The 14,161-nt window shown below is 43.6% G+C and overlaps 1 protein-coding gene across 1 annotated transcript in view; it reads right to left on the reverse strand.

Moving 5' to 3' along the window:
* The window catches only part of COLEC12 (collectin subfamily member 12), a 192,649-nt gene that overhangs the window by 38,990 nt on the left and 139,498 nt on the right, over window positions 1–14,161 (reverse strand). Inside the window, 1 exon segment of the mRNA XM_017873539.1 lies at window positions 2,838–2,960. Within this exon segment, the coding sequence (XP_017729028.1) occupies window positions 2,838–2,960 (123 nt within the window).

Raw genomic sequence — 14,161 nt, forward strand, 5'->3', positions numbered from 1 at the left:
AAGGGGGAATGTGTGAAGGGAGAACCGGGTCTTATCTTTCTGCCTCTTACAACATTGGGTCACTAGAATCTTCCCGGCAAGAAAGAGGAGTCACTGTGTGAGTAAAGAGAAAGCACATCTGGAAAATATCAACATTTTAGTTCATTAATGGTGTGTTTGGAAAGCAAAAGTGCACGTTGTATTATTTTATTTATTTTTTGTCAGCAGAGGCCTGAAGGAGGGAGGCACCAAAGGAAAGAAAAGAGGGGCAAGACATCACCCTGTCTCCCCTTGTACTTGCTCCCCATTATCTCTTCTTCCTTCATCTTAGTGAGACTGCCCCCACAGAGCAGGCCAAGCCAATCTCCAAAACATTAGGTTTCCAGGAAGGGCTTTTAGAGCAGCTATCCCGTACCAGCAGATTGGCCTAGAGGTCCCTGAGCATCTATTGTTTGCCTTCATGGAAGGCAGCCCTAATGCACACTCCATCCATCCATTCACCCATCCATCCATCCATCCATCCATCCTCCCATTAATTCATCCAGTGAACTTTCCTAGGCACTGGTTAAATATCATGAGACTAGGTGCTGGTGGGAGATACAATAAATAAAAGGTAGTCTCTTGTCTTCATGAAAACTTGTAGTTTGGGTGGTGACACACTCAAGTCCATTGACTCTAATGATACAGTGTGACAGGAGCTAAGAGTAAATACCAGGTGCTATGGGAACAAACAGGAAGGGGCCTAATTCAGCTTTCGGGAGCTGCCATGTGTCTACACGAGACAGGAAGGGTAGGAGGGAGGCACTTCAGCTGGAGAGCAGAGAAAAGGTGCTGTGGGCAAATGGACCAGCACACACAAAACATGCCAGAGCCAGGACGGGCTTTCCATGGATAAAAAGGGAGGAAATATCTGTACCTTAACAAACAAACAGAAAAAAAAGAAAGGGGGGGAAAAAAGCCTCTTCTTTGACTCTTTTTGTATAATTCTGAATGCATAAATGTCCTAGACTTTATTTCCTAGCAGAGGTAAAAATTACAAAATGTTAATATATTTGCCAAACCACTCTCGTCTCTCTTTTAGCAGTAAATGTGATTACATAGTACTGAGACTTAAAGATACTTATTAAATGGCTGTTTGATTTCAAACTTCTCCTTTATCTTGGCTCACTAGGAAAAGTCATGGAGAAGTGAGTAATGACCTAAATAATCTAAACGACAGGAAGAGAGAGAGTTCGGATTACCTGGGACATAGAAAACCCTCCTTTCTCTCACCAGGTTCCCACTCCCCTCTCGGCCCAGGGCTAATCATGATTTAATAGCCTTCCTTAATCACTTACTCTGTTTGCTGCTTCATCTAAAAACTTAAGATGCTCGGGATTAGATCATGGTCTAACTCATCACAAATGGATAGAATGACCTGGCAATTTTCCAGATTTCCATTGCCCAAACTAATCAGTCAACACACCCAGTGATGCACATTATTTTCCATGTATATGGCCTTAGAGATGGGACTAAAAGCCTCAACTATACTGAGGATTTTTAACAGGTTTTGCCATTCTAATGGCTAGATCTGTGTAATGTGGTTAGGAAGAAGCAAGGAACAGAGACACAGATATGATTTCCTGGGACCAGCCACAGGACAGATACTTCAATTACATCATCTTTGCTCATCCCAATCATCTTGACAAGTAGCATTATTATTGCCATTTTACAGATAAGAAATCAGAAACTCTAAGAGGGTATGATTCATACCTGGGTATGGAGCCATGTGGAAGACTCAGCATGGCCCCTGGCACACTAGCAAGCACTTACTGACTTACTGAACATTCACAATTGTATTACAAATGGTAGGATCAAGGCTTGAACCTGGACTGTCTGGCCCTGACACCCATCTCATTCCAATACACACTGTGCTTTCTCAGGAAACTGCTACATGCTGGGAGAGAGGTGGGAGGAATGACCAGTTGGAGGGAATTCACTTGGAATCTTTCTTTTCCTAGGTCAGTCTGCGGGCCACAGAGCAGAAGGAAGACCTGATGATCCACGACTCTACGTCGGCCTCTGTTCTGAAACCAAATGGCCGTGTTTGCCTCTCGTGTTTTTGACAGGAAGGTTCGCCTGGCTGTTTTCTAGAAAAGGGCTTATGTAGTTTTGCAATTCTGAATCACGACACCTTCTACCTATGACCATGGTCTCTGAAAGGTGCGTGGGGAACTTACTGTGTCTGCAAGTCTGGAGGATTCAGGCAAAAATCCTGCCCTTACCCTAAACCAGATATGTTTAGGCCCAACATCCTATAAAGTGGGTTGAGGTGGGAGTGCTGCCTCTGTGCTTAATTTCTACAGTGCAGTATTTTTATAGAGCTATATAAACAACAGTGACCACAGTGAATGTGCTGAAGAGAAAAAAGGGAATTAGTTGGCCAGCCCCTGGGTGAAGCATGTTGTATCTCCGGAGATCTTGTGTTTTGCTTATTCTCTGTCAATATAGTTTTCCTGTGTGCTGACACCAGGGTTTCCATAAAGCCTCCAAGAGATAAGATGAAAAAAAAAATAGAGGAAGAAGGAGTAGCTAGAAATAGGTAGGAAAAAGCAACAAGGGAGAAAAAAAAACATTATTAACTCTCAGAGAGGACCCTGATTGTTGCTGAAATGAGTCAAAAGGAATTATTATGTCCCCCCTTTCAGATCTCATAGCTGTAAGTTCAAGATACAGAGATGAAGTTTATCATGTTGCTGCTATTTTGCGTCTGAGTTGCAGGAATGAAATACTTCATACTTGCAAATGTGAATTTTCTCATGCTTAACTTAATGAAGGAACACTTGTTATTTGGAAGAAAAAAAAGAGAGCACACTTACCTTTATATCCCAAAATGGCTACTGTGATTGTTAGCAAGGCACACAAAATGTATAATAATATGATAGAGAACTTCAGTGCCCAGTTATTTTTACATTTGGTACATTGTGTTCCTTCCTGAATACCTGTAAGAGAAGTCAAATTTTAATAACAGTAAGCAAAGATGTCATTTAAAAATATATCTTTTGCATTTTGGTTCAAATACTGGGACTAGGAATAATTTTTACATATGCCTTACTATGCTATGAGAACTATTGTGACAGTAAACACACTGCCTTGAGCAACATAAGTACTTTAATATTACCATTCTATTGTTATAGCTGTATTTAATATGACTTTAAAATAATTGCACATAACTTTGTTTCACAGAATACAGTCATGCATCATTTAATGGGAATACAGTCTGAGAATGGCATCATTAGGCAATTTCATCACTGTGTGAACATCCTAGAGCAGGGGTCCCTAATTCCCAGGCCATGGACTGGTACCAGTCTGGTGGCCTGTTAGGAACTGGCTGCACAGCAGGAGTTGAGTGGCAGGTGAGCCAGCGTGACCACCTGAGCTCCGCCTCCTGTCAGATCTGCGGCAGCACTAGATTCTCTCAGGAGCGCGAACCCTATTGTGAACTGCACATGCGAGGGATCTAGGGTGCGTGCTCCTTATGAGAATCTGACTAATGCCTGATGATCTGAGGTGGAACAATTTCATCCTGAAACCATCTCCCGCCCCCTGTCCATCCATGGAAAAATTATCTTCCATGAAACTGGTCCCTGGTTCCGAAAAGGTTGGGGACCACTGTCCTAGAGTATACTTACACAAACCTAGATGGTACAGACCAGTGGTCCCATCTTCTTCCCCAATTTTTCCATGGACCACAGTAGGGGTAGGGATGGTTTTGAGATGATTCAAATGCATTCCATTTATTGTGTACTTTATTTCTATTATTATTATATTGTAATATATAATGAAAATATTATACAACTCACCATAATGTAGAAACAGTGGGAGCCCTGAGCTTGTTTTCCTGCCAACAGATGGTCCCATATGGGGGTGATGGGAGACAGTGACAGATCACAGCCATCAGATTCTTATAAGGAGGGCACAACCTAGATCCCTCGCATGCACAGTTCACAACAGGATTTACGCTTCTATGAGAATCTAATGCCGCCGCTGATCTGACAGGAGGCGGAGCTCGGGTGGTCATGCAAGTGACGGGAAACGGATGTAAATACAGATGATGCTTCGCTCACTTGCCCGCTGCTCACCTCCTGCTATGCAGCCCAGTTCCTAACAGGTAACTGGTCCATGGCCCTGGGGGTTGGGGACCGCTGATATAGACTACTACACACCTAGGCTACATGGTATGGCCTGTTGCACCTAGGCTCAAACCTGTACAGCATGTTACTCTACTGACAGGCCACTCTAACACAATGGTAAGTATTTGTGTATCTAAATATAGAAAAGGTACAATAAAAATAGTTTTATAATCCTATGGGACTGCCATCATCTATGCAGTCCATTGTTGACTGAAATGTTATGTGGCACATGACTGTAGTTTCAAATCAAATTCCATTATGATAATTACAAGGATAAGTTCAGTAAAAATCTCTATATGACAAAATATTTAAACACTCAAATTTACTTATTTCAGACATTATTAGACCTACAGCAATTCAAATACAACAAAAAAATCCTATTGATTGGTCCCTTGATGTTTGGTTCAGTGGCATGCTGAAGTTGGTTCTACTGGCTTGTAAGAGCCAATTGTTAAATTTGTAAGAATTTTGAGAGCTGGTTGTGAAACTGTTGGTAGCTTGAAATCCGCCTTGCAGGGAGCATTTACACCGCAGAAATTGGCAAACACTACAAATTAGGATGACCCCCATTCCCTGGCCGCAAACAACTAGTTTACCAGCATGCCACGGGTTGTAATGTATTATAACCTATTTTGCATATTACATGTATACAAGAAACAGACACTGACCCTTATATGTTATCATAGTGATTTGAATAATGACTGTAGAACAAATAGAAAAACCAGACACTTTTGATGAGAGGAGGTAAATTTTACTGCTAAAAGTTCAAGTTTTGAAAACGTTCTTGTCTGAGCAGTAAACCAGCATCACTGCTGCAAGTGACTCCAGAAACTAACCTTTAAAACGAGAATTTCCATCTGATAGATTAGAAAGACACACAAGACAAAGACTGTGGATGTTTTAATGTAAAAATCACATTGTAAGGAATATCAGGAGATTCCCTGTTTCCTATGTGTGTCTTACTAATAGCGTTCCCCAGGAGCAACAGCACATAAAGAGGACTGATCTCCTATAACTGTGCTCAATAACTTTTGATGCGTAAGTCATGAGGATTAAGCCACAGTCGAAGTTTCTCTCCTTTGGTTTGTAATTTTACGCATAGTGCCCTTCTTCAGTGAAAAGAGCTCTTCAGCTGTGTTTAATGCAAAATGATGAGAGAAACAGCATATAACAATGACTTAAATTTAGCTTTCAGGGTTCAACCAATCCCTCTGGTGTTCAGCACCTCTCTCTGGCTGTAGACACAAACGGAGGAGGTGCATCTGTCAATTTCATGACTTAGAGCAGTGCTTCTCAAACTTTGGGGTGCATCAGAATCACTTGAAGCACTCATTAAAACACACTGTTTCTAATTCTAATTCAGGAGGTCTGAGAAGGGAACTGAGAATGTGGATTTCTTTTTTTTTTTTTTTTTTGAGATGGAGTTTTGCTCTGCTGGAGTGCAGTGGCACGATCTTGGCTCGCTGCAACCTCTGCCTCCAGGGTTCAAGTGATTCTCCTGCCTCAGCCTCCCGAGTAGCTGGGATTACAGGTGCCCGCCACCATGCCTGGCTACTTTTTGTATTTTTAGTAGAAACAGGGTTTCACCATGTTGGCCAGGCTGGTCACAAACTCCTGACCTCAAGTGATCCACCTGCCTCGCTGCCTCGGCCTCCCAAAGTGCTGGGATTACAGGCATGAGCCACCATGCCTGACCAAGAATTTGGATTTCTAAGAAGTTCCCAGGTGATGCTGATGCTGATGATGCTGTGGTCTGGGGACCACACTTCAGAACAATGTTTCTCAAACTTTAAAGTGCTTACACATTACATTGTTGAAATGCAGGTTCCAATTCAGTGGGTCTGAGGAAGGAGCTAAGATTCTGCATTTCTGCGAGGTCTAGGTGACAACTGGTCTGAGGACCACACTTCAAGTAACAAGGGTTTAGTTTAGAAGCTGGTCATGATGAACTGACCTTTGGTTAACCAATCCCTTGAAGGTGAAGCTGTAAAATTACACTCACTGATCAAACAAACCTAGAGTAAATCAACTTCTTTATTATAATTTTTCCATTTCCCCCCTCCGTTTCCTTTCTGTCTTACTTCCTTATAGCCACCTGTATGTCTCAGCACCATCTCTTATGTCTAAAACTGACTTCATTTCTAGCCCTGCCAAACCAGATCTCCAACTTCCACCCAACTTTTCTTATAGTACTCAACTTAACTACTATTACTACCCCAATTCCTCAGGTGGTTAAACTCAAAGACACCATCATTTCTTCTCTTGTACTTATTCTCCAATTCAGTCACCAGGTCTTGTTAATCCTCCAGTGGGCTATTTTTCATCATGATCATCATCATCTACAGCTTACTGATGTTCAGTTACTGCCTACAGTGTGCCAGGTTCTGAGCTAGGTCCCTTACACACAGCATCTCTAATCCATAAAAGGACTGCAAGGGGGCATCGTAGTGAGAGCTGAACTGACCAGGACTCCAACCTGTGTTGGACTCCAGATGCCACAATCTCTCCACTAGGCCATGGTCCTTCTCTATACCCATCTTTTCCTCTCCATTTCCCCTGCCACCACCCTAGTGTGAGATCTTTTGATCTCAGTGGAAGCTTCCTCTTCCATTCCTACTGGAATCTAGCCTCACCCTTTATTAAAATACCACTGTCCTCATGACATTTGCTAAAAAGGAAACAGACAGAACAACAAACTTTCAAGAAGGCAACTCGTAACTAAAGGATGTGCGCATGCACACATCCACCCACACTCCCCCACCACCCGCCCCCCCCGCACACCAGTGCGTAAGCTCTCTGTAATCGGATGGTATAAAATGAAAAAAGACTCTTTACATCCAATAAGAGTAAAAATACTTTTGAAATTTAGAGAAAGGAACGTATAGGTAGACCCACAGACACACCACATTCCATGCTGAGAAACCATGAACTTGCTTTGGTAGCAACTGTAAAGCACAGAAGGGTGACAGACACGGGGTGCTGGCCTGACCTCCCACTGAAGGACTGGGTGGCACTCCCATGGCTGATGGGCGGCATTTATTCCTTTGCGATTTTTGGACCATGCTGGGTGAACTTCTTATGCCTCTTCAGGATGATTTCTTACCTTCCACCTTAGTGGAGCCGCAGAGGATTTGGTTAGAGCAGACATTATGGTAGATGACACAATCTGGGAGCTAGAAGGTTGTGCAGGTCAAGCGTCATTGTGTCATTGATGGGAAAAGAGAGACCCAGAGAGAGGAAGCAGGATCAGAAGCCACATGTCCTGACTCCAGCACACTCATCTTGCCCTCCCATCCTTCCCTATGAGGCTAGCCCTGTGGCCGCCAGGCATCTTGTGCATGTGGTATTCGTGCAGATCCACTCCTAGACAGCTGTCACTGGTTCACATTCTGAAGAGCTGGGGCACTTCCTCACTGTGTGCATTTCTCACTGCTGACTCTATCAGCATTTAATCAATATCAGATGGCACTGCCTGGCCTCCCTTTCCACTTGACACACTTTCTCTGTCTTGTTTTCCCCCTCCCCTGACTTCTTTTTAATAAGAGTTCTGTTTTATCTTCCTCTCTGCCCTCCGCTGGGAGGACATCTGGCCAAACACACGGATGCCTACTACAAAGGGACCCTGCTGGCTCCTGTAGCTGGGGCACCCCCTCCTCCTTGAACCTAGATGGTTACAAAATAACATTCAAGAGAGATATCCCCCTGTTACCAGCCTTTGTAGTGTTTGTTTTCTTAGCATTACTTTCCAGAGCCTGGGGACTTGGTTCCCATGGGAGGTGGGGGTGGTCAGGGAAGGAAGGGCTGGGGACTGGTATACAGAGTGCTGCAGATGACAGATTCCAGTTCAGGAAGTGAAGCAGTGCTGCCCCTCACCATTAAGAGATCCAGCGTCCCAAAGAACCTGGCCCCAATAGCACATTTGAAATTCAGTGGCCTGCAGGCAAGAAGGGTGCATGCCTTTCCGCTGCTTCTCCCTCTTGAACTATCTCCTGCTGAACTCCACTCTTGGCTCATGTTTTGAATGTATTTTCCAGTGTCCAAGTCTTTGTTATACAAAAAAGTGTGGGGGCCCAGTGAAGCCAAAATCGCTCTGGTTAACTCCTTGAGTATTCCATGGAAGTTCAGAATAGGCTGACAATTTGGTCCCCAGTGCCCAAACTCAAAGTCCCCTGGGCTGCCCTGGTTCCAACAACACATTTCAAGTAGGAAGCTGGCAGTGGGGGAATGGGGGCTGCGGATCAGTGAGCCGTTTGCTGGTTGGGGAATAACTGAAACACTCCAGGAATGACAGTGCAAAGGGCCAGAAGAATTCACCAGCAAAGAGAATTCCTTTCTGCTGTGGTTCTCCATAAAGAGCCCTCCCAAGTGCTGTGGTCCAGTCTCAATCCAGTCTGTTTTTCCGATCTTTTTGTAGAAAAAAAAGAGTCTCCTTCACTCTCATATTTTTTTGCCATGTGTATCACTGAAGGTGGGCTTGTGTGTTAAACTGGATACATTGCAGATCCATCCCCTTCCTTGGTAGGCGGAGGCTGGCATTGTGGGTGAGTGTGGGGGCACTTCTGGGCTCTTTTCATGATCACAAGTGTCTTATAGCTCAGTGGTGTTGCCATAAAGATCATGTTACCAAAGAGAAGCTTTAAAAAGGGTCAATTGCAAAATCCAGAAAACCACGAGTTTTGATCTGAGATTTGCAGTGACCTTTTCATGTGGTTTTTTTATAGTTATTAATCTACTGCCTGGTGGTATAGATTCCCATAAACCCATAAGAATGATTTGGCTCTAACAGTAAAACGGATGACTCAAATAAATTCCTATAATTAAAATGCCCTCAAAAGCAACAAAACAATAAGAGTTAACAACCTGGTTAGTTGTTACGCAATATCACTGGAACCAAAGTTAAATACATAAAACACTTTATCCACTGAAATAACTAGCTTTTCCTTACAATAAAGGCCACTTACTAAATGATGAAATATGGAATTAGTTAGTAAAGAAATTTTATTAGTGAGTAATTTAGTTCCCCAAATACAAATCCCAGCCCTGGACACCTTACTATGCCAAGTTTCCTAACGATGTGGATAGCCATGAAAACGGAAGCAAGGCAAGAATTGGAAATGAAATCACTTTCTGTGCAAAATAAGTGAAGCGTCACAGCAGCTCTGTATTCATAAAGATGTGTTCAAACCAGAAAAGTTACTTAGAAGAGAGTTTTATGACAGCATGAACTCTTCGGCGTTCATTCTGAACTTGCATTCAAATTCTGTGCATTTACCAAGGGTATAGTTTGTTTTCACTGAAATTTTTTCATGTGTATAAAAAGAAAAGGCAGTCAGTTCTGGTTTGGTTTTATTGGGTTTTTTTTTAAGATTATGCATTATTTATTTAAAATTTATAATTTATACCCTGCCTACTAAAAAAGAATTGTTGTAGGCAAAAACCAGATGTAACGGTCTCACTCAGAGTATACAGTGTCTGCCAGAATATATAGTGGCTCAAAAGAACGCCATTATTTTCTCTTTGTGGTTTTTATAAGAAATCCTTTATTAGATGAACTGTCCACAAATGCTTTCAATTCCAAGGAGAGGAATCCTTGCTCACTGGGGAGCTCAACCATCACCTCTCTTACAGTCATCTCTCCTAGCTGGCCCCTTCCTCTTGGCTCTATTCCTATTCATTTTATGCTATGGGCACAGAGTGAACTGTCAACATTTCAGCAGCCTGACTACTTCATTATCTGGCACTACCATACAATGTCCTTCTGGGATTAAGTGCTGAATCTTTTCATTAAAAGGACTCATGAAAATGCAGCTCTAGCTTGGGTCATCAATCTGTTGTAGAGTTGAGCCTGATACTGACTCTGACAGGTAACTGAGGAAGGCCATGAGACATTTCTTGAGTGGGTGAGAGTTTGCTATTGCTGTGAATGTGAAGAGGAATTGCTGAGGATGATGGCTATTACTGAGGACCTGATATGGGCCAGGAACCCTCTCCTTGTTACTTACAATGTCTTTAACAACCCTGCAGAGTAGAATTCTGACAGTAATTTTATAGATTTTAGGAAAGTGGGGAGTTCAAAGAGGGTGAGTACTCAAGCCACTGAGTAGCTGAGCTGGGAGTTGAACCCAAATCTTTTGCGTGTTGCTTCTCCAAGTTTATTCATCTCCAGAAGTGAAAAACAAAACAAAGCAAGATAAAGGATGTCCAACAAGATAATCTAGAAAACGGACCAGTTAGACTTGAAGAAGTATTCTGTCAAAATAAAGGGGTACAGAAACATCCTTTCACATGTTGATAGATAAGCCTTTCTTCGAAATGAGCAATAAAATGTAGTCTCCAGTGGGTTAACTATTACAGGCCTGATGTTTCTGTCGGCTATAATTTCTCCTTTATTATTCTGTGGTGACACACTTAAGCAGCGAGTTAATTCTGCCCTAAATAAATGCTCATTCTCTCTAGGAGAGATCAAGAGTGTCTTGGGGTTTTGGCTGGTAAGGCAACGTTAGCCCTTCAGGGGGATATCCCCCAATGCTGAGGGAGTTTTTGGAGGGAGGTGGGCCAGAGGAAGAAGGTACCTTTATAATTTCAAAGCAAACTATGGGATATGCAGGGGCCTTGATCAGCTTAAGCCTGAAACCAAAAAATTGGGTGTCTCATGGTTTTCTTTTGAAGTTCTAGTATGCTTGAAATGGGAACCCCAAAAGCTAGTCTTCAATGGCTCCTTCATCTACAGAGCCAAAAAACTGCTTGTGGCTCAAGCTTGCACAAGCTGGGCAAGGTTAGATAGAGGCAAGGAATAAGGTGAAAGTAGTGCTGATCAGATGGTGATTAAAAAATTTACTCGGCCAGGCACGGTGGCTCAAGCCTGTAATCCCAGCACTTTGGGAGGCCGAGACGGGCGGATCACGAGGTCAGGAGATCGAGACCATCCTGGCTAACCCGGTGAAACCCCGTCTCTACTAAAAAATACAAAAAAACTAGCTGGGCGAGGTAGCAGGCGCCTGTAATCCCAGCTACTAGGGAGGCTGAGGCAGGAGAATGGCGTTAACCCAGGAGGCGGAGCTTGCAGTGAGCCAAGATCTGGCCACTGCACTCCAGCCCGGGCGACAGAGTGAGACTCCGTCTCAAAAAAAAAAAAAAAAAAAAAATTTTACTTACCTCTAGCCTCTTAGCCTCCCTCTAAAAAAAATACACTGGCAAAAAATAATGTTTTCTTCTTTACCAATACCTCTTTGACCCCGTGGTTCAGGAATCCACAGCGATTCTCTGGAATACACTGGCAAAAAATAATATATTTTTTTTTCTTTACCAATACCTCTTTGACCCCGTGGTTCAGGAATCCACAGTGATTCTCCAGCTGCTCCCGCACCTTCTGACCATGTTGGCGCTCAGAATCTTGAGGCCAGGAGGGGCGCTGGCTGTCACCTTGGCTAATATCCATCTCATCGTGAAGACCCAAGGAACTCCACTCCTCTCTCCTACTCCTCCTGCCCCAAGTTTATACACTGCCAGCCCGGCTTTAGGGCTCAGGTTTTCTACCGCTCAGCTGGAGCTCCTTCGACCCCAGAATTCTGCCCACATCACCACATTCCATTCTTGCTACATCCTGTTTATTCATTTATTCAAGGTGTAAGTAGCAGGCAGTAGTTATAATGGTGAACACAACAGACAAAAATCTATCTCTGCCCTTCTGGAACTTGTATTCCAGTGGGAGGATGTCTTCATACGATAGAAGGTGATGAATGCTATGGTAAAACAAGGCAAGCACTGGGCGAAGGGCACGTAGCGGATGAGGTAGATGCCAATTTTAAGTATGGTGTCTGGAGCCCTCTCCGCAGAGTAACATTTGAGCAAGAGTTTGAGCATGCATAGGAAGGACCCCAGGCACCTGCATGACTGTGGTCTCTGACAGGGCTCTGCTCATTTCATTTCCACTCTGGGCTGTGAGATTTGCCCTTCTCCTTCCTGAAACGCTCTTCCCCTCTACCAACTAACTTCCTTTGTGCTTACTCACAGATTTCTTCTTCAGTGCACGCTTTCCTAATTTGCCTTCAATCCCTAAGCACCTGTGTGGTTGATACTGCACACATCCACACTCCTCATGATCATCTTCATAGCTACCTCCTTGCACAGGCATGAGGGTTTTGTTTTTCTGCGGTGTTGCGTTTGCATTTCCCTAAGCAAAGCAGCACCCGCTAATACTCAGCACATCGTGTGGCTTAACAAAGACATGACTGGAGTACAGATCCCGGCAGTGGGAAGAGGGCCCTCGCTTCCACGAGCAATCTCCCTGCCCCCAAATTGGAACCTGCTGGCAGGTGCAAGGGATTTCACAATCTCCTCTCCCACCTTTGTCCCCAGCCTTCTAGGTGATTTGCTGATCTCACTGTCCTGTGGGCTGGGGTATGGATGTCCTGGGAGAGGGGCACAGCTCAGGAGCCTGACAGTGAAAATGCTGAACTGATGAGAGCCCCTTCCTCCCGCACATCCAAGGCTGATGGCACAGGGAGCCGCGGCCTCCAACCCGCTGGCGGCGGAGGGGGGAATGGGGGTTATTCATGAAAAGAATGCAAAACACGCCTTCAGACCCCTGCCCAGACCAAAGTGAGTCCCAAGACCCTACAGCGTTTCTACATCTTGTGGGTCTCGGCACTTACAAAACTCCATCTGATAGGGCCAAGATGAGAACTGTAAACCTGCAATCCAACACTTGCCTTGAGTGTGGCTGCTTTATGAAGTGTCATTTGGGGGCAGCTGAAGGACTAATATAATGACGAGGGGGAACAGCACTGAGCAGGACAAATCTCAGTTAATGACAAGGTATTTGCTGTTTGTCAGTGACACAGTGTTGGGGCCTGTGAAAATTATGCTGCAGAGCAGGTGCTGGCAAAGACGTGCCTACATCCACTTTCCCTCACATACCGGTTTGATTTTTTTTAACCACCCAAACTAGTGTTTTGATGGGGAAAAAAAGTGGACTTCAATGTAAATGAAAACATCAATCAGCCTGACAGACATTCCTCATTCCTCAAGAATATGTTTTTCACTTTCTTTAAGTGAAGATGATAGTCGAAGACACTTAAAATGAAGGGAAGGAAGCCAAGACAGAGCAAGAGATTTCACCATCGGTGTTTTAAAGCAATCATTCTGTTCCGCATTGAATGTGGCCTCAGTCTTGAACCTAATGAGAAATGAGTCCATCGACTTGAAATGATCCAATTGAGGAAAAGTTGGCAAAAAAAAAAAAAAGGAGGGAACTGGGAAGGACCTATTTTAATAGACTATTGGCTCACGAAGGCTGCGGGGGAGTGTGGCTCCAGATTGAATGACGACCATCCCTGTCACTAGCCACATACTTGTTATTAAAATTAGACAAAGGCCTGGTATCGTGGCTCATGCCTGTAATCCCAGCACTTTGGGAGGGTAAGGCAAGAGGATCCCTGAGGCCAGGAGTTCAAGACTGGCAGGGCAACATAGTGAGATGCTGTCTCTCCCAAAACAAAACAAAACTAGATAAAGGAGGGTGCGCACAGAAATATTTTCATGGGGCAGACAGCTACAGTTTTGGAGGTCAAAGCAATGAAACTGGAAATAAAAATGAAAAAAACATTAAACAAAAAGTCAGAAGGCATGCAATGAATTATGGAATATAAAATAAATGGGAACATATAGGCTTATCTAATTTTCCATGCCTTTATATGGAGTTTAGAAATGACAGTTAAATTTAGAAAATTGTTTAAAACTGAAATAACTAGATGGGAACACACGTTTGTATACGCACACATAAAGTGACTTTCTTCAGACAGTAGGGATGTTTGTAGAAAAGGATTTCTAAAGCAAAATTCAAAATCGCCAAGCACAGTGGCTCATGTCTGTAATCCTAACACTTTGGGAGGCCAAGGTGGGTGGATCACTTGAGGTCAGGAGTTTGAGACCAGCCTGGCCAATATGGTGAAACCTTCTCTCTACTAAAAATACAAAAAATTAGCTGAGCATAGTGGCACATGCCTGTA

The sequence above is a fragment of the Rhinopithecus bieti genome, unplaced genomic scaffold (genome assembly GCF_001698545.2).
Source record: "Rhinopithecus bieti isolate Rb0 unplaced genomic scaffold, ASM169854v2 scaffold_6946, whole genome shotgun sequence".
Classification (NCBI taxonomy): Eukaryota; Metazoa; Chordata; class Mammalia; order Primates; family Cercopithecidae; genus Rhinopithecus; species Rhinopithecus bieti.